General features: G+C 42.8%; 1 protein-coding gene across 3 annotated transcripts in view; it reads left to right on the top strand.

Moving 5' to 3' along the window:
* Nucleotides 1–24,657, top strand: part of LOC144752190 (V-set and immunoglobulin domain-containing protein 4-like) — a 122,922-nt gene that overhangs the window by 80,379 nt on the left and 17,886 nt on the right. For 2 of the 3 annotated variants that reach the window (XR_013594040.1, XM_078640134.1), the window contains exons 4-5: nucleotides 2,045–2,176; nucleotides 4,313–4,438. Coding sequence is in view for 1 of the 3 variants with exons in the window: in XM_078640134.1 (XP_078496260.1) it covers nucleotides 2,045–2,176; nucleotides 4,313–4,438 (258 nt within the window). In the remaining 2 variants the exon portion in view is untranslated. The remainder of the gene's footprint in view (nucleotides 1–2,044; nucleotides 2,177–4,312; nucleotides 4,439–24,657) is intronic. The other variant, XR_013594041.1, reaches the window with a different exon arrangement.

Below are 24,657 nucleotides of genomic sequence, written 5' to 3'. Positions count from 1 at the left end.
GGCAGGGGTACTGCAGCGGACGAGAAGACTGTCCGCCGCTTTTCCACCCGAAAGGGTTTAATATGGATGGCGGTGTCTGCTAGACACCGCCATCCATATTCGTATGCAGGCAAAGAGCATGAGGAATTCCCAATTGGGGGCCCAATGCGGTCCTCCAAGAAGGTGGGGGGGTGCACATGGGGGGTACCTATGGTACCCCGCTGCATTTGCATGCACAATGCAGCAGGCACCACACGGTGCCTGCCACTTTGTGCATGTAAATGCACAACATGCATTTTTACCGTTGCAGCGGGTGCTGCTGAAAGAACCGCCCGCCGCAATGTTAAAAATGCATGATGCGCCTGCCAGTGTGGCAGGCGCTTCCTAATCTCCTCCATGGGACCGCCGCACATATGGCGGGCGATCCCGTTTTCCGTCAGGATGGTGGGCGGACTTTGTCCGCCCACCATCCTAATGATGCCCTGTGTATGGCAGATTCCTCGCTCATGCCTTGGCAGAGATAAAAGCTCTATCAAATGGGCAGTTGCCACCTACAGCCTAATTCAGGATATATGAGTACATGTGAGGACTACACATTGACTTCTAAAACAAAATAGAGAATCAGTGTATGTCTACATTCATACAGAGTGTTGCTGAAGCTAAATAATCTGTAGACAATGCTATTTTTGTAGATAACATGGCCAAGAAAGAAGGAGGATTAGACGCTGCATAAACATATGCTTGAGTAGAGCATTTCAAATAAAGTGGGGAGGAAAATTGAGTGATGGGCAAATTGGACACCATTCCATAATCTGGGTCCAAAAACATAAAGCTCTATCTCCCTTCTGCATTTAAAACAATGTTAAAGAGGATTGCCCAACCTTCTGAAGTCTTACAATGTATCATAAGATGCACAACAAGGAGGGATACAGATATGTGTGGGTATTTTGAGGTCATTCTTGATGGCATGCGCTATTGATTGTAGATTACAACGAATTATCAAGGTGTGTCACCAGAACTCCTTAGCATTTGCAGGGCTGCAGAGTTTTCAGGAACAGTAATACCTTTTTTTAAGAGGAAGATGTAGTCTTAGTTGTTGGCAAGGAAGTCAGGTTTAATAGCATGAAAGTCCTTGTGAACTACACAGCTCAATGCTTGCTTGTCTGATAGCCACTCCAGATCTGCTAGCCTTTAAGGACATAGTCCAAGGGACTATGTCCTTAAAGGCTGCTTTAAAGGGGCGAAGGTGGATTCTGGTAAACGACTCAGCATCTCATTGTCTCCATCAATGTGGAAATGCAAAACGTTTGTTCATAGTAGCAAAGGTTTCTGGGAGGCAGTAGATTTAGCTCCCAGAGGAGTGTCAGCTGGTATCAGGCTTGTGATAACAGGGTCCTTAAATGAGATGCCAGAGAAAACAAGAAAGTTACTCAATTGGATGCACTGGCTGAGGATGGATGAAAAGCCCCCAGGATTCATGACTGTCAGCCAAGATTGAATGTTATTTTTTTTATTGTGGTTGTAGCTCTAATGGTTGTACTTTGAAGTGGACACCAGGCATCCAAGACTCCAAGATTAGATCATGTCTCTCTCAGTTAGTATCATAGGTCAGCTATATCATATCCTGATGGCACTATGAGGTCGAACTTCATATCACCAACGTGTTCATGGAACCTGGTGTCCTGAGTGGTTTCCAAAGTATGTAAAGATTTTACAGTATGGGTACATGTGCTGAATACTGGGCATCCACACAGGTCGCAGGAAGGATGGCGATCTGGAATCCTCCATTTGAGTGAGCCGCAAATGCTGGCGAGGTCAATCGGTTTTTAATGGTGCACCATGCATTGACTTCATGGCCTCACATTCAGAAGGAAGGAAGTAAGTCATGTTGTTACTGACTGGTGTCAGAAGTGTGGTCATATTTACCAAGACTGCCTACAAGACATGCTGTACCGTTCTGACCTTTTGCAATTTGACAACATCACCCAAGGACAATCCATCATAGTATTTACAGCTTTCATTAAAAAATATTGTGATTCATGATTGAGCCCTCTTTTATATCCAGATGCTGCTGTTTCAACAACAACCAATCCACAGATAGGAATAGGTAGCACAGAACGAATGACCACTACAGAGAACTCTCAAAGTACAAGAGAGGGTGAACATCACTCCACCAGTGCTCCTTCATCAACAAAAGGTACAATTTTTATTCATGTACTATCTTAGTGCTTTAAGGATTTGATATTTTTTTGCAGATACATGTTTAGCAATGGCCAAGCCAGGGATTGCTTTGTTTGCCAGGCTTGAGGACCTGATTCACAAACCTATGCTCACATAAGGGGGGATGCAAAAAGTAGCATTTATTTGTCTAATTTTAGATCCTAATTCACATTCTCAGGGAGTGAAGATATTTACCCCACACAAAGCCACTTATAACATTTGGGAGACCTTCAGCATTCATGACCATCCCCAGAGGTTTTCACACCCACTTTTCACTCTTCTGTCAGGGTCAAAAAAGGCATAGGTCGGTGTGAAAATTTGGTTTGAAAACGTTTATAGTGTCGACTAAGGTAGTTCTCTTATGGTGATAGTAATGAGCAGGTTTTGGTTGAAGATGAATATACCATTCCTAAGGGAGCTAAACAGGACTCAAACCGCTATCTCTCAAATAGTATTACCCTTTCATTGACCCACTAATCTATTGAATACTTTTAGCAAATTGTGCAAACCTGGTAAATTGAAACTTTGCTATTGCACCAACTGAGGAATGCGAATCCAATCTCACTGGATGTTGATACAAAGAAGTCCACTCATTGCCCATAAGCTTCACCCCCACTTACAATAAAATGCCCTGCAACAGTCTCCTTTAAGAAAGTTCTAAAATGCTCTCCTTTACAAAAGGACAAAGAACATTGTCAAATTCTTAGACCATAAGGCTTTCTAAGAGAACTAGTTCATTTTGGAATTTTGGATTAGTAATAGGGGTTTACAAAATATGCGTAATGTGCTTTTGCACAATTACATAAAATTATGGCAAAATCACGTATAATTGTACAAAATGCAACTCCCTCATTTCACAGAATATCTTAGTATGAACCGCTGGAATTTTGAAGTCAGGACACATGTATTCAAAAGCACAGCAAACACCTTCTCCCTTCTGTTTCTCTTGTGCTTTCATGGTAAATGTTGACCCTGAATGGCACCATTTGTATAAGGGCATCCTTTTTGGGGATTTTATGTCACAAGTGTAATGCCAAATTCTACAAATGTATGTGAATTATGCTAGCATTATTTAAATTTCACTGAACCCAAATTTCCAAGGAATTCCACCAGAACGACAATGCAGCATGAGGTAAACTTCTAAGTCAGATTTTTTAAAGCCACTTTGCGTGGCTCTGAGTGGCTTCAAAAATCTGGAGTAACACAACGCAGAGCAAATCACTGCTTTGAGTTACTCTGCCTTGGATAGGTGTTCCATGGGTTTTGTGTGGGTGTTCCCACACAACTTCAGTGGATTTTGACATAACCCCAGATTTACAGGAACTTGCAAACCTGGAAACGTGCCAAAATCTACCACCTTCCCTGGGCTGGTTCAACAAGGAGAACTATCTCAATTTCACCTTGTTTCTTCCCCTTCTATGTGCGCTGCTTTCTGCAGCACACATAGAAAGAGGAATATGCCTCCCAGGATTGTTTCTGTGTAGGAAGGTATCCCTTCCTGCACAAAAACAATCCTGCATGCAACACAGGCACCCTTGCACCATGATTCAAGGGCGCCTGCATTCGCGATAGGCTGCCAATAAGGCACCAGCACACGGCAAAGGACAGGAATGCATCATATTCTTTTAAATACAGCGCATTCCTACCCTTTCATGCAGTGCAGCTCATGCTCTGCGCTGCATCACTTACTCATGAATGAGCCCCTAAGTGCTTTTCAGGCCACTTTGTAAGACATATCGATTAGCCTGTGTCTTTGCATGCACATCAGCTTATGCAACTTTAGAACTAATATCTGCTTTTTAGAACCTCGAAGATCAGCTCCAATTTCTTTTAATAGTATTTTACAATTTTACTTTGTATCAATAGATGGTACTTTATCCAGAGGATACTAGCGGGTTTAATGTAATTTAATCACTGAACTTAATGAGGGGATTTGCAACCTTTTGTGGGGTGCATTATATTGTGATACTGAGAGATAAACATCAGCTTTGTGAGATGTATCTTGTTTGTATCAATAGACTGGCATCTCTAACACTGATGTATCACATGTCGCAAAACTTCAATCATTGTTGAAAGATTTAACACACACCAAACGTTTATATTCTTTTATCAGATAAAAGTGGCAGACACACAAGCCATAGTACTGAGGTTCCAAAAATAATGATCATTACCACCAAAACAGCTGGCAAAACAGAATGTGCACAGACTACAGACACTACAGAAAGTCACACATCTGCTGGTAAGAGAATAACTTCTCATGAAGGTAAATATGGGTTGAAATCACTTTGTCAGAAACAATTGGGAGCTATAACTCTGGCAGTATCACTTAGTTTAGTTTACCACTCACCTAGGCAGGACCTCAATGTGTTGCCAGGTGCTAATGCTCGAGAAGAGAGAAAATACAGAAAATTATTCTTCATTCTCCAGGCAGGTGGGAAAGGGGCGAGTTGCCTAATTTCCAACTCCAGCTAAATCTGCTAGGTTCCAGCTTAAAGATTATACACATTGGGTTCACTTCCCATGACAAATTGGAAAAGTCGGGGCGTAGTCATTTGACTCCAGCTGAAGGTACTATTGCATATTTTGCAATTTACAAAATATGTGTAATGATGTGTCTGGAAAGTCATTTCAGGCACAGATTTCCAGGAGTAATGTTGCATCAGTCATTACATTTCCTTACGGCTGCCTGTTCCCCCTGTGCAGAATTGTATGCAGAGTACAATTCTGCAGAGTGGGAAATGCTGCCTAATGTGCAAAACACATTTTTTTTTTCTCTCAGTGGGGAAAACTTTTTTTTGTAGTCGAGAAAGGCCTTACCTAGACCCCTAGAAAATCTCAGAGTACTCTGTTCCCCTTCCTATCCTAGAAAGTTAATTACTTCATACTTGTCTTGGAGTAACATTCTGACAATTTACTGGCTGGGAAGCGGTTGATTTAGTTTATGATAGTTTGTGATCTAACAAATCTACAAGGAAAACAATGTCTTGTAATGTCCACTTTCCACTCCTCGCTTGGTGTTTACTTCTGTAGATTTCTAAACACTGGTGGCAGAGAGAAGAGAAGCCTTCCAAGAATAATGTTGTGATTTTTGACAGATGTAACTGAGGTATTACCAATTTTATACTTATATTCCCAGTTGAAAATTCTTTTCGTGAAATTGACACATTCAAATACACTTCAAAAGCCTTTAAATAATTGTAAATTTCACCATAGAAACTTTTTAGTGAGGACCCTTTAATGCCTCTAGTATGGGTATTTTTGATTATCTGTTTGTTACTCCATAATAGGTGCTGGCGAAGAGTGCACTGAATTTCATAAGTGTCCAATGTATCACGCATTGCTCATAAATAAGCTTAACTTACGCATAGAAATAATTTTGAATCTTGATTCACAGAATTATTATTGGTGCAGTTTATGTGCAGAAGTGTATTTGCAAATGCTGCATTACCAGCGTTGTTTAAAATTTCCATTTACAAATTGACAGTAAGCGGTGGGTTTGTGGATGTTCCTTCGTTGGTCTACCTTTGAAAGAAAGTTAACATCGAAAGACATCTATGTTTGTGTGTTACGATGTACCTATAAGAGGAAGTTTTTCACTGAGAAATTCAAGCAAATTTACTTGTCAAAGGTACGAGTGAAAGCAGAACTTGACCTTCTATAGGACCTTAAGCTCGGGTTAAGCATACAGTTTCCTGTATGTCAATTTGTTAACAGAATTATAGCATCTTATTTGCATTAATTCATACCAGAATTCTACTGTATTAGACCAATTGAATGTGTAGTAGACCAATTGAATGCAACTTAGACAAAGAACGCTGATATTATTTAACATTTTGTTAATGATCGTGGGCTTTATTCACTCATATTAGAAGAAAGACATGGAGTCTTTTTCGTACTATGAACTATCTAGTGATGTTTAGACTGTCCCTCATATGTATTCAAAATTCAGTCACAGAATGTCTAAAAGCTCTGAGGTATTTGAATATCTGACTTAGCCTCATTCATTATCAACTTTGAATGTCTTTGATAGAAGACAGGCCAGTTGGATCAACTTGTAGAACACTAAAACACTAAAACAGCTCCATTGATTGATTACATATTTATTTCATCCAAGTCTTGAAATGGATAAGAATCACATCAATCCTGCAAAGATTTGCGAGTGACCATGATCACTTATGGGTTAGTTTCAGGGCCAGCTTTCTTAAGACATCAGAAGTGTCTTCTACTACTATTGATATTTTACAAACGAACCATAGAAAGGTATTCACAAATGCTCATTGACATCTGGAACTTTATACAAAAACATTTATTATTGGACTTATAGTCCAGCTTACTAATTATTTAGAATCCACTGACAGTTTAGTAATAGAAACTTTAACCTAAGACTAGAAAAAGCATACTAATATTTGATAAAGCAATTTTGAAAAGTAATCACGACTGATTCATGTAATATCACAAGCATCTGGTTTTATAAAGATTCATGACAATTAGTCTGAACTTACTACATAATAGATGTAATAGTGATTCTAGCATTTTTATATGAGGATCCTAAGTAGAATTAGTGAAAAAGTGAAAATTAAAAAAAACACTTCGAGGCATATTGGGCCAGTCTGCATGATGCACTAGACGTAACAAATTCACAAACTTTCACAGTTATTCTATTTTAGTGTCTGAATATGACTGCCCTCAGTAATTACCAAATGTTCGAGTAGGGACATATGTTATTCACTTTTCCTGAACAGTCGCCATGTCTTTCAATTACTGTCTACACAATCATAACTACTCAATATGTGCAACGTATAGCATACTTCCTTTAACTTTTGTTGAAACTGCTGTAGCACCATAAAGATTTCTCTTTCGAAAGCTTGAAATTGGCCATTTCAGCTAACACTTCATACATCTTTCACATATATATAATTTACATGCCTCCAAAGCACTCGTGTTTTTGTGGAGCATCGGTTAAAATATATATTAAATAACCAAATGCTATCCGGTAACAATATATATGAGAGAATTATTCAATATTGACTGAATAAATGCCAAGTCAAATATGTAGGGGGAAATAGACAACTTACTTACACAACAATAATCAACTATCTTTGTACCCGACACATGCATCAAAGGAAGAATCCTAGAGCTAATTGTGGCCTCTACAGAAAGTATTAGATGTCTACCCCCGAACAAGGTCAATTAGTCTACCACTTTCCAATTCTTATTTAATCCCTTTGTAGAGTTAGAGTTGCAAGAACCTCTCAACATAGAAAAAACAAATTGGATCACAAATGCAAAGGAGTTTGACAATAGAGTCTAGGAATAATTTAGTGATTTTGAAACTAGATATGTTTTAACACAGTGTTAATACTGAGACCATGTTAAAATACAATTCTAAAATAACAGAACAGTTTTCCAGTGCTGTTGCACAATATGAATATCACAAAGAAATACCTAGCATACCATAGTTCAATGAAGTCCTTTTCAAACACAGGAGAACACTCAGATCTCTAGAGAAGAACTGACAAGCTGATGAATCACCCATGAACAAGACAAGGTTAAAGAAAAGTGAGAAAATCAAGCAAACAAGACATACAACATGCTAAATCATCATTAATATAGGGGCAAATAACCCACAGAGTGCAGCAAAAACTATATTTTAGTTAATCCACAGAACACCGTAGCTCTGAAGAATGATAGAATCACATCAGAGAAATCCAATCAATTCCTAGTGTTTCTTTTCTGATAAGGTTGCAGACATCAAAAGGAACTTCAACACAAATCATCTCAACACGATAAAACACAAACTGCAAACCCTAAAAATGTAGGAATCCTCCACAGAATTACAGCTGGATGAGCTCATACTAATAATAATAATAATAATACAAAAACAAATGCATCCAACTTACTACTTTGAGTATGCAATACCAGCAAAAGTAATACAAGTTAATGTATGCAATCTTACACTGTACTGACTTAAGGTAATTAAGGTCTTGTTAAAACAAGGAACATATCCAAGTGAACTGAAGATTAGTAAGGTCACACCAATTCTACAAAAAACCATCCTTTCTTGAAGCTTTGACAATTACAGACTAGTAACTAATCTAGCTCTGGTAAGGAAGGCAATAGACAAATCGGTAGGTGTACAACGTGATTTTTAAATGAAAACTCACTGCTATCTGCATCTCAACCAGGATTCAGACCTGAAACTGCAGACTTGAAACAGAGAAATGACAAGGCTAAAACTTCTCAATGATAGTAAGTGAATCCAGGAATAATTGTGTGCTTTGAAGCAAGATGGCGGCCTTGTGAGTCGGCCGTAGGTGGCTCCGAAAGGTGGCGGAGTTTTTCACTTAATCACAGGATGACGAAGTGAATATGCAGAACTCCCAACAGCTTATAAGATCTTTGGAACCCGTGGAGATCTTACCTTGGGTTGCAGCCTTGGTGGAGCAAGCAGAGTGAGTGATAATCGGCTACAAGTGGCTTCAAGAAGTGCTCGTCCTCACTACCGGGCGCCACACAGTGGACAGTTTATTGCCTGTGATGGGGCAGAAACCGGGCACGAGAGGGAGAGGGGGCGCCCAACACGAAGGCATCTCCAAAGTCAGTCACGACGGAGGCAGAGGCAGCTCCCTACACAGGACTGGCTGGATGGCGGCGAGGAGTCCAGACAGAGAATCATCTGGACGGGAAGGGAAGATGTGCAGTCTCTCCCACAGACACAGCGGACCGGCGCTTTGGTATTGGAGATGCTCAGAGGAGCTGGAAGCAGCTCCACCATGCAGGACACAGAACCCCAAGTCGAGATTCCGGACCAGGCAAGCGGTTAGTGCTCTACACAGAACGTTAAGTCTCTGATTGGCTTAGGAGTGCCGGGGGGCCCCGCGAAGGTAGAGATACCTGGGGGGCAAATTACAGGGCCGCCTGTAGCGGCGGAGCCTGGCTCTCAGGAGATTCCCTCTTCAGGACAAACTCCGCTAATACATACGACGCAGAGTGAAGGGGGGAAAAGACCCAGTTCAGGATGCAGCTGTGGCAGCATCTAAGGAAGGGCCCTCGACGGTTGTAGTTCGTAATAATAGCAGTGCGGATGCAAGGTCAGCCGGGCTAGGGCAATTAGGTGGGCTGGAATTAGCTCAAAGTAATCACCCGCATGAGCAAGTTGCGTGAACTATGAAGGGGCAGAACATTGGAACAAAGAAAAAAGATATCAATAAGGGGCAAGATGTGTTAGCAGGGTTACATTACAATTGAGGGTGGGGTCGCACACTACTCACACACCAGCGGTATCGCCCCTAAGGACTGTGGTCAATGTAGTTACGGTTTCCGCGATGCATCTTCTTTCGATTATCTGCTATCTTCGTTATCTTCGCCATCCCTGGACATGTGTTTCGGGGTATCACCCCTCGTCAGCAGGGATAGGCCGTGTTCTGGGGTTGCCAGTGGCTGCCAAATATCTGCCAGGTTTAGTACCACTCAGGCGCGCAGGTGCGGGGTCCCAGGCTCGTCAGCCAACTGCTCGAGGGAGCTTTAACATTACAATTGGGGGTGGGGTCGCACACTACTCACACACCAGCGGTATACTAACCTCGCGCCAACTGTTGCAAACCTTGCCTTAAGACCTGCAAACTTCACTCTCCTGGGAGATCTTAACACCCATCTTGATGTCCCCAATGACTCGAATGCCAGAGAATTATCCGCCAGCCTAGATGCCCTCGAACTAGAGCAACTGGTCCCTGGGCCCACCCATCAAAAGGCCACCTTCTGGACCCTATATTCATCAATTGCCCTAACCTGCAAGTTGGAAAACCCTCTCCCCTCCCCTGGACAGACCACTTTCTCATCCCTTTCACGTGGACCCCCCTAAACACCATTCACCAAGACTCACGATAGTCTAAAAATCCCGGAACTGGTCCAAGCTCCCCCAGCCACAATGGCTGGAGAGCCTTGATTCGACCAAACCTACCAAAACCTCCAATCCTACAGACGGCAGCGAGAATTATAACATCTGGATCACCAAATCTTTCGATCTGGTGCTCCCACTTAAAAGTACCAACCCCAAACGAGGGAACGCAACCGCCCCGTGGTACACTGCCAACCTCCGAGACGCCAAACGGAACTGTAAAAAAATCGAGAGGAAATGGCGCCTCGACTATTTGCCCACTGGAAAAACAGCCTACAGGGCAGCAATCAAAAGTTATAAAACTAGTATTAAACTAGCACAGGCAAAGTACTTCGAGGAAAAAATTGATATGGCAGCCTCAAAGCCTAAGGAGATGTATCAAATAGCTAAATCCCTCCTTCAACTGCCAGACACCAAAGGAGCACCGCAACACTCAGGCTCACTGCGATGAGCTAGCGGAATTCTTTTATCGCAAAATAGAAATGATCAATTCTTCCTTCGTGCAACCCACCCTTCTGACCAGCTGCTCTGCAGACCTAGACCCCGTGCCACCATTCTCCGCCACACTTGCACACTTCCCGCCCTTGTACCTCAGTCACTTAGAAAGTATTATGCAGCAGGTCAAATCAGGCTCACCCAATGACCAGGCCCCTCCGCGAGTTCTCACTCCGGTCACTAGTCAGATCTCGCCTACTATTCTGGATTTGCTCAACACCTCCCTCCACGTTGGCACCGTCCCGCCCCCATGGAAACAAGCCATGGTTAGGGTCCTTTTAAAGAAACCGAGCCTGGATCAAAACAACCCCTCCAACTACAGACCCATCTCCCTGTTACCCTGGCTCAGCAAACTGCTAGAAAAGCATGTCAACTCAGTCGTGACAAATTTTCTAGAATCACACTCCATACTTGACCCCTCACAGACGGGTTTTCTGCCCCTCCATGGGATAGAAACGGCCTTGGTTGCAGTGACAGAGGAGGCAAGAAGGATCTTGGACAGCGGTGGGTCGACGGCCATCGTTCTCCTCGACCTTAGTGCCGCTTTCGACACTGTAAACCACAACATCCTTCTCCACCGTCTTAGCAGGATAGGCATCTCAGGAACGGCAATCACCTGGTTGAGATCATTTCTCACAGAACGCTCGTTCCAGGTATTCGAGAAAGAATACACCTCCCCCAGCAAACCCCTGAATTGTGGGGTGCCCCAGGGCTCTTCCTTGAGCCCAACCCTTTTTAATGTTTACTTAAGTCCACTAGCTGAGGTTGTCCGCCCTTTTGGAGTGAAAATTATCACCTATGCGGATGACACACAGCTAGTGGTAGCACTGGACCCCCCATTCAATTCTCACCATAGCTTACACAAATGTCTGGAAGCAGTCGCCGCATGGATGCTTCCTGCCTAAAACTAAACAGGGAGAAAACAGAGATTATGCTCCTGGGAAATACCATTGACAAACCTATTGATTCAATCTGGCCCCTCTGCCTAGGTTGTCCACCCTTACCCAAAGAACAAATCAAAAGCCTCAGCATATGGCTGGATAGAGCACTTAATTTCAATCACCAGGCAACCAAGCTATCTGCCATCTGCTTTTGGCTCTTGAGGCTACTACGCAAGATTCTTCCCCTCCTCCCTTTTCACTCAAGACGGATCATGGTGCAAGGGCTTATCCTATCACGCCTGGACTGTGGGAATGCCCCATATCTCGGGGCTCCACAGTCCACGCTAAACGTACTCCAAATTATTCAAAACTTATGCCGCCAGGACCCTTCTCGAGATCCCCCGATGAGTCTCAGCCAAAGCCAGACTGAAAGATCTCCACTGGATCCCGGTAAAATCTGGAATTGAATTCAAGGCCATGTGCATCGCCCACCGGTCCTATTGGGGAACAGGTCCCTCCATTACCCGTCCCCTTGTAAACGCCTACCACCCCAATAGACATCTTAGATCTGGGGCCTCCTACCTCACCACAGTGCCTCGAATCAAGAAAGCAGGGTGTGGAGGCCGCTCACTCTCCTACAACCTGGCCAAGATCTGGAACACGCTCCCCCTCGCAATTAGATCAGAGCCCAAATTACTGACATTCCGAAAGCTCCTTAAAACCTGGCTTTTTAACCAACCGGTATAAGCTCCAGCAACTCTGCCTCAGCCCAAACCTTTGCAGCGCTGGGGCGCCTCAGGGTAGCCATCGCACTATATAAATTATCTTTTCATTTCATTTCATTTCATTTCATCGTCCCTAAGGACTATGGTCAATGTAGTTACGTGTTCTGCGATGCATCTTCTTTCGATTATCTGCTATCTTCGCTATCTTCGCCATCCCTGGACACGTGTTTAGGGGTATCACCCCTCGTCAGCAGGGATAGGCCGTGTTCTGGGGTTGCCGGTGGCTGCCAAATATCTGCCAGGTTTAGTACCATTCAGGCGTGCAGGTGCGGGGTCCCAGGCTCGTCAGCCAACTGCTCGAGGGAGCTTTAACATTACAATTGGGGGTGGGGTCGCACACTACTCACACACCAGCAGTATTGCCCCTAAGGACTGTGGTCAATGTAGTTACGTGTTCCACGATGCATCTTCTATCAATTATCTGCTATCTTCACTATCTTCGCCATCGCTGGACAGGTGTTTCGGGGTATCACCCCTCGTCAGCAGGGATAGGCCGTGCTCTGGGGTTGCTGGTGGCTATCAAATATCTTCCAGGTTTAGTACCACTCAGGCGTGCAGGTGCGGGGTCCCAGGCTCGTCAGCCAACTGCTCGAGGGAGCTTTAACATTACAATTGGGGGTGGGGTCGCACACTACTCACACACCAGCGGTATCGCCCCTGAGGACTGTGGTCAATGTAATTACGTGTTCCGCGATGCATCTTCTTTCGATTATCTCTTATCTTCGCTATCTTTGCCATCCCAGGACACGTGTTTAGGGGTATCACCACTCATCAGCAGGGATAGGCCGTGTTCTGGGGTTGCCGGTGGCTGCCAAATATCTGCCAGGTTTAGTACCACTCAGGCGCGCAGGTGCGGGATCCCAGGCTCGTCAGCCAACTGCTCGAGGGAGCTTTAACATTACAATTGGGGGTGGGGTCGCACACTACTCACACACCAGCGGTATCGCCCCTAAGGACTGTGTTCAATGTAGTTACGTGTTCCGCGATGCATCCTCTTTCGATTATCTGCTATCTTCGCAGGGTTACAAGAGCGGAATCCCTCCAAAACTACTACTAATCAAAATCCTGGGGAAAATTTAAGAAATCAAAGGACTCCGCATAACAGAAGTGAAAGGGAAATAGACTCAGAGACTAATGATTTTTTTTCACTCTCAGATGCCTCCTGGTCAGATGAAGAGTCGGGGATTGACTCCAACTCAGAACTGAGCGAGACGGATAGCGCACCCGGTACTAGTGGCAAAGATTCAATTGCTACAGCTAGGAAGGCCCTTATAAGTGTGGTCAGAAAAGACAAACTGAAGCATAGGGATCTGAGGTAGGATTGCTCTTTGGGAGGACACTTGCTTGGACTCACTAATGAGACTCCTGGCGACGACCAACTCGCAATACCCCCTACATTGGAATCTATTTTTCAATGTGTTGTAGCACATCGTGCAGAAAGCCTGACAGGAAAGTAGACGGACGCAGATCGCAGCTCGCAAACTACAGGGGGCAGTAGGGAAAATCGCTAAAACATGTAATACCGTAAGCGATCGAATGTCAAATTTGGAGACGAGAACTACCTCTGTGGAAATGGATATAGCAGGCTCTAAAGGTCAAGCGGAAGCTCATGAAAACCATCTATTTGATATCCAGTGGAGGCTTGAAGAAAACGAAAATCGTCAGAGACGTAATAATTTGCGATTTCTGGGAATTCCCAAAGGGAAAGAGGGTTCAGACCCACAAATGTACATGGTACAATTACTGCAGAAGGCATTCCTGGAAATTGAAGGCTAGGACTGGTCCCACGAAATTCAAAGGGCACATCGAGTTACGTTTACTCTCTGGCAGCCATTTAGCCCAAACAGCAAGCCCATAGCCTTTTTGGTATATTTGGGAAATTTCTTGCTGAGGCAGACGGTGTTTGAAAAGGCAAGACCAGAAGCCCAATGAGCAGCGGAAGGGTTTTTATTTTTTTCAAGGCCTGATTTCTGCCATTTCACAGTTGAGTGGTGCGGGCGCCTACATCAATTGATTAAACCCTCTCAGGAGAGAGGGGCGCAGGCCTTTCTACTAAATCCGGCACGGTTGAAAGTGATCTGGAATGAGCATACCAGATTCTTTACATCTGAGATCAAAGCTAAAGAGTGTTTAAATGCAGGAGGGGTTTGATTCTGTGACTTTGATTTTGCCTATGTCTCTGACTTGGTATCAAAATGACTCAGCTAGAACATAATTTTGAATAAACGTTTTTTTTCTTCTCCTTGATTCAGAATCTAAGAGATTGGGTTTGTAAAAGCTTTCTGGATTCCTTTCTCTCTTCTTTTCTTATTTCTCTACTCCCCACTGCTTTCTATTCTTTTATAGCCTGAAAACATGGCTGGTAGGAGTTTTAGGGGAGTATCAAGGTCTCAGTATGTGTAGAATTTATTAAGAGGAGAGGAGGGAGAGGGGAAAGGGGAAAGGGGAGGAAAATGTATTTTGTCTTTTCTGGGAGGGATCATTAATGTCACTTGGGGGGTACAATGAAACAAATGCATCAAATTTGTATACATTATGCACCATTTGGGAGGAAACCACCGCCCATCCAACACACAGACCGGGACAGGTCTGTTGCTTCACAGTTCGGGGTGGGGGGGGGGGGCAGGGAATTTGAGGGGGTAGGCGTGCTTAAGTGGGAGTGGGGAGGGAAATTGGGGGGGATGGATGGAGGGGCGAGAAAACTCAGGAACGCAGAAAACTGATGTAATTCAAGAAGAGATACAGAAATGACTATAAATAAATGTTATAACAATCAAGAACTTTTGGGATGGGTAGGTTGGCTATTTGCTCTTTAAACATTGGGGGCCTGAATGATAGGAGAAAGAGAGGGAGGGTAAGTCAGACTCTACGATCCTTGTGGGCAGATATTATCTGTCAACAAGAAACACATATTCCATGGCATAGGAGAGGGCTTAATATAATCCCGGGATTTATTCAGATAGTCTGCCCATCTCAGTCTACTACTACTAGAGAAGTATCAATTCATGTCTCCAACCGGGTGCCACCCGTTGAACGTACACTATCTGACAGATGGGGCCGATGGGCTATTGCATCAATAGCGAGGGGGCATAACAATCTGCACAATCTATGGGTTGAATTTTGATGACGCTGGGTTGCTACAAGAATTAGAAATAGAGTTAGCCTCCTGGACATCCCCCCTGGACATCTGTGGTGACTTTAACATTCATTTAGAAGCAGATGGTCCATTCATGAAAGAATATCGAGGAAGGAAGCCTCAGGTGTTTAAAGCTCTAGCAGCCTTGGTGGCAAGTCATGGGCTAGTCGATATGTGGTCTCTCAGGAAACCAGGAGACTTAAGGTTTACATAATATTCATGCCCACACAAAAAATATGTAAGACTGGATAATTTTTATGTTTCCGCTACTCTTACCTAAAGTACTATCGGAGCATAATCCTTTAATGCTGAAAATACCGATACAGGGAGATGATTGAGTACCATCTAAATGGACCTTCGATATGAAACTATTGGTTACGGAAGGGTTCGTAGGACATATTAGAGGGTGGACCCGACAGTTATTTGATATGAATAGGTGCAGCTCCTCTAAGGAAATTGTGTGGGATACCTTTAAGGCAGAGCTAAGGGGGGAGATCATAAGCTTTGTAGGATATCGTTGGAAAAAGCAGAGGGTAGAAATACAACAATTATTGGAAGAACTATCTAAGTGCGAAGAAGAACATACAAAAGCTATCGCGTCAAAACAGGAGCGCAACAAACCCAAATAGGGCTCGAAGTGTTAAGGATTAAGGCAAAAATCAACAGGATATTTAGAAAATCAGTGGCAGAAGTGTATCAAACACATGCAAAAGATAATTACGAGTATGGGGAGGCCACTGGAAAACATTTGGCACTTCGTCTCAGAAAAATGGCAGCGGCAAATAATATTGAGAGACTCAAAGGGAAGAATGGGATCGTGGCGACTGAACCTCAAGAAATTCTTTAAATATTCGCAGAGTTCTACAGGGAATTGTATCCGTCCAGGCACGGTACTTCTACAGCAGCACAGTCAGAATATGAGCCAAATTCCCCTATATTGCAGGAATTAGAGGAAGATATGTCAATTAGAGAAGTTATGGATGCTCTGCAGGGGATGGCTTCAGGTAAGGCAGCAGGTCCGGATGGTATCCTGATGGAAATATATAATGTCTTACAGACAGAACTCGCCCCTCTTCTCCTGGGCTTGCTCCTGGCTGTACAGCAGAAAGGAATTTCACCTCAGTCTTGGCAAGAGACTAATATTTTTCTCTTCTTGAAGAAAGGGAAAACGACAGAAGATCTGTTTTCATATAGACCTATCACCCTGATAAATGCAGATGGTAAATTATACTCCAAAATTGAGATTAGCTAGAATTATTACCCCACTGGTTAGCCCATGGCAGGATGGCTTTATATCAGGGAGAGAACTACAGACCATATCCGCTAGGCATTTTCATTGTTTGATATAGCAGAAGCGTCAGGGGAGCAGATGTCCCTAATCCTGCTTGACGCACAAAAAGCTTTTGATCAAGTGGAATGGGCATATCTTTGGGGCAACCTTAGAATTAACGGATTTGGACCACATATAATAACGACCCTAAGAGCTATGTATGTGCAATCTTTTGCAAGAATTCAACTGATGGGTAGGGTCGCAGAAAGGATCTCGATAGCTCAGGGTACAAGACAGGGCTGCCCCTGTTCCCCTATCCTTTTTGCATTATACATTGACCCACTTATAAGAACAATACTACAAGATCAAGTAGTCAAACCATTTGTGGTCAGGGGGTTTAAAACCAAGGTGTTAGCATATGCTGACGATATATCTGTCATCACCCCTGACCCAGAAAGTGCAATAGCAAGAATTGAAGTGCTCTCCTCTGAATTTGGTAGGGAGTCTGGGTATGGTTTGAATACTGACAAGACCAGGATTGTGTGCACTAAAACCACCGCATGTCAGGATCCACGTAAGGCTGATGCCGCTACAAATCTAGGGATAAATATTTCCGCGGAAGTTGGATTAATATGGGATTTGAATGCTGCTCCTCTTATAGAGAAGCTAGAGATTTAAGAAGAATAGATAAACTACATCTATCTAGTATAGGAAGAAGTGATGTGATCAAAATGACAATGTTTCCTGAGGTGTTATACCTATTCCGATGTATTCCATTGGAACCAGCAAAAGCTATTTTTAAGAATTTAAATGGAATTTTTTTTATATTTATTTGGAATTATGGGATAATCAGGAGATCCCAGACATTCTTGACATTACCACAAGATGGGGGGTTTGGCAGTCCCTAACCTTCTATTTTATTATTGGGCAATAACACTGCAGCAAATGTGTATACTGTTTAAACCCAAGGGAAAAACAACTCCAGGAGGACAGGATGAAATCCCTCCCACTATTTTCGAGTAGGCTATTGGTGTTGCAGCACCCAGGAATCTAATGAGGCAGCTGGAGGGGAGCTATTATAAAAAAACACGTTTTAAGCCTCTTAGAGTGGCCTGGTGCGTCTGGCTTAAAGTGTGTAAGTATTTAGAAATCTCTAAACTACTGAGATATTTAGCATTGTGGCGTTCACCAGTCTTCCCTGCTCCATTAAATCATTCATTGAGGTAAAAGTTGGGAACAGGCCGGTATTAAAAGCATTGGAGAGATACTTGATTTAAATGAAGATATGTAATTTATAGAACTGCAAGAGAGATATGGTCTGGATTCTAAATCGTTTTTTAAGTATGTCCCAATCAGGGAGATAATTAGACTCGTTGTCCCACAGATTATCAATAAGGGTAGACTACAGTTGTTAGAGTGTATGGTGTATAAACAGCCGTGTATCAAAGATTTATATTCCATTTTGACTGGGGCCAGCATGGATGATGTTCCTAGAATCTAAACTGTCCAGGCAGATAAACTAGGGAACCCAGATGTTGATTTAAGTAGATCATTATTATTGTCTAAGAAGGTGTTCTCATCTGCCAACTTAAAAGCCCAACACTTTAAAACAGTTTTTAGTCTATATTTTACACCGGCCAAATTATTTGCCTCGGGTAAAAGGGAAAATGATCACTGCACAGGGCCCGCGGGCATGGTTCATACGTTCTCTGAATGTATTAAACTTAATGAATTAAAACATGGGATTGAAACATTTCTTTATAAAACTTCATCATGGGTAGTATCTCTTTCTCCGACCATGATGCTATTTGGTTGTGATGAGACTCTACAGTTGGAATCAACACAAACCGATTTTTGTTTTATGGTAACTTCAATAATTCGTATACTGATTGAATCAAAATGGAAGGATATGGATTCCCCGACATATAAAGCCTGGTATGCCAGATTGTTTTATGTATTTAACTTTGAGATGGGTCTGTATCAATGCAAGGGCTGGAGGGCGAAGGAAAGGGGCATCCAAGTTTGAAATCCGCTTATGGAACAATAGATATGTCGTCCGTTATGTAGTATGTATATGAATATTTGTTTAGATATCTTCTGTTCTCTGGATTATTGTATCTACTGCTTTTATGAGAAGAAATAATAAAAATTAAAAATTAAAAAACAGTAAGTCAATCCTGGATGAAGTTAAGGCATGCCTACAGACATTTAAGCAGCAAACTACAAAGTTGAAAAACATTCTTCTGAAAAACCTAAACTGCTGAATTGATTTAAGGGATACTGTACTGTGTGGTCAAGATCATTCCTATAAGGTCACTCTTATGCAATTAAAATAGGAAATGCACTATTGACAGTACAGATAACGTGCACTGTTCTACAGGGATCTACTCTGCCACCTGCAATATTCAACCTGTACTAAGAACCTGTAAGACTAAAAGGCTGGCATTCAATTACACCAATATGCAGATGATACAAAACGTTTCCTAAAACTATTATCAATAAAAGGCATTGTCACCTTGAATTACACAACTGGATGACATCCAACTATTTGAAATGAAATCCTCAAAGCAGAATCCATGTTAATATTTTAATAAATACAATACAAAAAATGAATGTAAACCTGTTCTCAGAGCTAACAGTGAGAGGCTTTTCACCGACACTTTCTACAACAGTGAAATAACTTGGATAATTCATACATGCCACATTTTTGATGGGATGTATGACGTTATAACGTTATAACGCATACTATTACTCCGCATACCATTACAACGCGACTTTTACTCCGCATACCGTTACAACGCATAGCGCCTTGGGGCGCTGGATAGTGGTAAGTATAATTTACTATTCTAACTCCAGTCCCCGTGGACCCTAGGGAAGGTGTTGGATAGTAAATTATACTTATTCCCTATCCTAGAGCGCCCCCCAGCGCAATGCGTTGTAATGGTATGCGGAGTAAAAGTCGCGTTGTAATGGTAGTGCGGAGTAAAAGATGCGTTGTAACGGGTGTATACCTTTTTGATGATACCACATATCAGCAAATTGGCTCAATCAGCACACCTACACCAACTAGAAAGAATTAAATATCCTCTTGGCAAAGAGCAAACTCTTTTATGCATTCATTATTCCCAAGATTTATTTTGGCAATGTCATTTTGATTAGTCTTCGAGCAAATGTGCTGACTTCTATTAAAATTCATCTCCATTCTACTGCTCATGGGTTTTAGAAAAAAAGTAAAGTTGATGTCATCATCCCAGTTCAGAGGTACCCCCTTAGGCTTCGGTTGTAGCCTAGGATTACATTTCCAATCATTTGCCTCACCTTCAAAGCACTAGATATAGGTAAACTGAGTTACCTAACATATATGGTGAAGACTGCAAGAGGTTCAAGGGAATCCAAGACCAGAAACACCCTCCCACTGGAAGCATAACAATTCTGAATGACACTAGCTTTAAGGCAACCATTCACAGAATCTGAAGCAAATGATCTAGGATGCCATTCCGTTTCAACTGACTGCATCCCTTGACATCAGGTCAAGGCCCACCTTTACCAATAAAAATATATAAAAAAATAAAATAAAATAAAAATTATCTCTAGGATGACTATACCTCAAGGTCTGCAGTATGGTTCTCAAATGCTGTACATTTCCATGGTTTTCTACATAGAGACAATGTTTATCTTCAGCAAATACATTGCTTTGATATCCAGCCATTTGTGTATTTAATGTCTTCTAAGATAGTGCTGACATTAATACAGAGGGCATTCTACATTGTCCCTACCTGATTTAGTGGTATTTACATCCCCTGTATCCCATAAGCTAGATGACCTCTCTTCTTTGCCCTCCATAAAGATTTACTCTATGCATATGATACTGGTACATTTTCAAATGTTCTTTATAAATCGCCCTAATACTAATTGGCACTTTTGCGCTATTGAAAAATATATAAAAATAAACACACAAGTATGAATTATGTGAATGAATAAATCGATAAATACCTAGAAAGAATAATGAAAGAAATGAAAAAAAAAACTCGTGAATGCCCTTGGAGATCAGGTACCAGTGGTCAAATTGGGGAAATCTCAGGGACATGACGTACCCATAAATTTTTTGTTTTAATAAACACAGTTTCCCTATTTTTTATGAAAAGACAACTATCATGGGATGTTATGTTATTAACACTTATAACGCGCACAGCTACTCGATGAGTGTCCCGGCGCGAGCCAAATAGGGGTGGAGGTGAGCGGATCATTAGATGAACAGCAGAGTTTTCAGCTTTTTCCTAAAGAGCTTAGGGTCCGGGATACTGCGTAGGTCCAGAGGAAGCAAATTCCAAGCCAACGCTGCCTTGTATGCCAGGGAACTACCACCAATTCTCGTGAGGCGAAAGCGAGGAATGACAGCCAGAACCTGCAAAGCTGAGAGCATCTGTCTCCCAGAGACATAGAACTTGAAGCATGTCCTTAGGTATACAAGGCCAAGTCCATACAGGGTTGAGTGAGCCAGGGCAAGGGCTTTACCTTTTACTCTTTGTACCACAGATGGTTAATTCTGAGAGCAGAAATGCTTCAGCACAAGTGTAAGGCAGGGAGTCACCTGTGCTGTGAAACCGAGGGTGGCACAATCAGCTAAAGAAGCCTTCTTGCCTGGGTGCCTGCATCTCTGAAAGAAATGTAAATTGGTCATCTGACCAATCTGCAGATGTAAAGGTATTGGCTTTAATAGGCGGAATCACTTGTGAAATGTGAGCTTTTAAAAGTCAGTTATAAAAAACATTGCACGATGGACCGTCTGGGTATTACTAAAGTCTATATATTGAGAGCACTTTTTTATCTTGAACGTTTTTGCGCATTTTGTTCCAGACTATCTTATTCTGTGTGTTAGACCTGGCATCCTTGGTGTGGGTTTCCCTTACTTTTTGCCTCTACCTCCTGTGTTTTTGATGCTGTGCTGGATTTTGGTTTTGCTGGCTTAGATGCTTTGGGCACTTTGCCACTGCTGATCAGTGTCAAAGTGCAAGTGCTCTCTGTGTAAATTGTTCTTGTGATTGGTTCTCCCTCATTGGCATATTTGTTTTACCAGTAGGTCCCTAGTACAGTGCACTGAGTGTGCCAGGGCGGGTAAATAAAATGATTGTGCCATCCACATGAGTAGCCCTGAAAAGATAGCTCAGGCCTGCTATCTGCGGTGCCTGTGCACAGTTTGTTAACTGCCATGTCGACTTGGCAAGTGCACCCACTAGCCAGGCCCTACCCTTCCCTTCCCTTACATATTGGACACCCCTATGGTAGGCCCATGGTACCCCCCTGGGCAAGGTGGAGTGTATGTGAAATGTAGGACATATACAGGTGTGTGTAACATGTCCTGATAGCGAAATACAGCCAATTTCGTTTTTCACTAAGGCTATTTCGCCCCATAGGACAGAATGAGGAATGCTTTGTAACATTTTACCAGCATACCTCCCCATAAGGATAAGATAGAAAAATGGAGTTTGGTATCCCTGAACTCAGGATTTAATAACACTTCTTTTATTAAAGATGAGTTTTAAATTGTGTGTTTGAAAATAGCACTTTTAGAAAGTGGCCATTTTCTTGTTCAACCGTCCTGTGTGCTTCTGCCAGTTTGTGGATTGACTGTCTGGCTTTGGAGCAACAGTCGCTGGGGAGGTGCAGTGGCTCCAGGAGTCTGGATGAGTCAGCACTACTGCTGAATAGGCTTGATCTGCATTTGGAGTGGTGGCACCTGTACCTGAATAGGGCTGTGTCTGCCTTCCACAATGCTGGCTCTGCCTCCCTGTGGTGTGCCCCTCAGAACTGAGCTCAGAGCCCCTTGCACACAGAAAACAAAGAGATTATGGGGTATAAGTATCCGACCCAAAACCCCAGACTTTAGATCATCCCCGGAATTGAAGAGGAACCTTTGCCAAGGAGAAAACCTGGAGAGACTAAGGATAAGTACTGCCCTTGCTGTGTGTCTGGGGTTGGCTTGCAGTTGCTGTTTCTGCCAAGGAAAGGAAAAGGACTTTACTGTTTGCTGTGTCCCCTGCTTGAAGGATGATCTCCAAGGGCCTGAAGTGAGCTGGCCTCCTGTTCAGAAGTCTCAGGGACACAAAGACTTCACCCCCAGATCCCCTGAACTCTGCTGCTGTGAGTTCTAGCCTGCCAAGAGGTGCCCGGTCCAGTTTTGTGCTCTGGAGGTTGTTGCTGCTGTTTGGAAGCTGGAAGAGAGAATAAACCCAAAGAACTACAGAAATCGATGCATCACTTTTTTTGCAGCTGTTTTTCCAAAGCATCTTCGCGGCGTGAGAAGAATTTCCATGCATCGCCGCGCCACTGTGAAAACCGTTGCAGCGCCTATCGTTGCTGCAAGAATAGACGCATCAAGGGATCGCTGCGAAAGAGGACCGGGTCAGCAACACTCAATGCCGCCGCATTGTTAGCCGCCGCATCCCGGATTTCCTCGCATCGTACCTGTGCGCCACGCTTTCCCAACACATCACCTGCAAACCGGAACCGTCACGAAGAATCGACGCATCACTCTCCATACAGACTGGACTCGACACAACTCGTCCTCTGCGTTTCACAGAACTGCTGCATCGCCTCCCCAAGGTCTCAGGAGTGTTGCATCTCTTTGTTTTCCAACTCTGCGGCTGTTTGGCTTTGGAAATTTGACATATCTACAGGTACTTTGGTGAAAAATCATCACGCATCCATAGTTTTCTATGGTACAAGTTCTTGAAACCTTTTGAAAGTTACATTTTTAATTGTGTATATTGGAGTTTTCTTTTGTTTTGGCCTTGTTTAGTTTAGATAAGGATATTTTATTTTTCTAAACTGGTGTGGTGTCCTTTTGTGGTGTTTCACTGTGTTACTATGAGTGTTGGTACAAATACTTTACACATTGCCTTTGGGATAAGCCGGTCTGCTCGGGTGAGCTGGAGGTTATTTAAAATGTGTATCCCCCATACGCTGACTAGAAGCAAGGGTCCCTATTTAGACAAAGGTACCTACCTCTGATAACTAGAGACCCCCATTTCTAACACTGTGTGTACTGCAAGTTTAAAATAATGACGTACATGTTCACATGGCTTTCTGTCACAGACAGGGACCTCCTGGCACTAAACATACACAAGTCACTGTTCTCCACTGCACCAACCAGGATTCACTTCTGTGGCTCTCTGGTGCAGTGCATTAACTAATAGAGGTTTTATAATGTATGATAGTGTATTGTTCATTGAATGGCATAACTTGCCTTTAATTTTCATTTAAGCTGTGTTATTTTATATGTAGTTACGTGAAGGTGAAAGACAGATAAAAGTTACAAAATACTTAAGCGATAATTATCGCTATTGCTTGGTTAGAGACAAAAATTTACCGCTGAGCTGCGGCGATTTTTTATCGCAAATAAACCTTGGTATTACCAGGTTTATCGCAAATGCGATAAAAGTCGGCCGCAATGCATGAATATCGCTGAAAAGTCAGCGATATTCATGCATTACCGAGCTAATGCTCTTAGCCATGTTATCCACCTCCCATTGGATAACATGGCTAAGAACTGCTCAGGGCAGGTGTTAGCTTTTGGAGATATTCGCGCTTAGCGCGAATATCTCCATAAGTTGGTAATAGGAGATAGCGATGTTAGCGACTGTTTCCAGTCGCTAACATCTTGGCATGCCCACTTTGCATGTCATTAGTGATAAATATCACTGACATGCAAAGTGGGGCCCAAGATGGTCGCTATCTCCTACTAGCTGTCGCTAACTGGTGTTAGCGACAGCTAGGTAATAGGGAGATAATTTTATCTCCGCTTTCTTGGCTTTTAAAGCCAAAAAAGCGGAGATAAACCCCCTTGATAATATGCCCCTTCGTTTTTTAGCCACATCTTTGACCACGTCCCTTAACTCACTTACCCAGCCCTCATTGTTCGCAGCATCATAGTTCCCACACTTTTTTAACACACTACGACTACTGCAGAGTTAGAGTACCAATAGGTCTTTTTA

Source organism: Lissotriton helveticus, chromosome 4_2 (assembly GCF_964261635.1).
Source record: "Lissotriton helveticus chromosome 4_2, aLisHel1.1, whole genome shotgun sequence".
Taxonomy (NCBI): domain Eukaryota; kingdom Metazoa; phylum Chordata; class Amphibia; order Caudata; family Salamandridae; genus Lissotriton; species Lissotriton helveticus.
The sequence above is the reverse complement of the archived record's forward strand: the minus strand, read 5'-3'. Positions and strand labels throughout refer to the sequence as shown.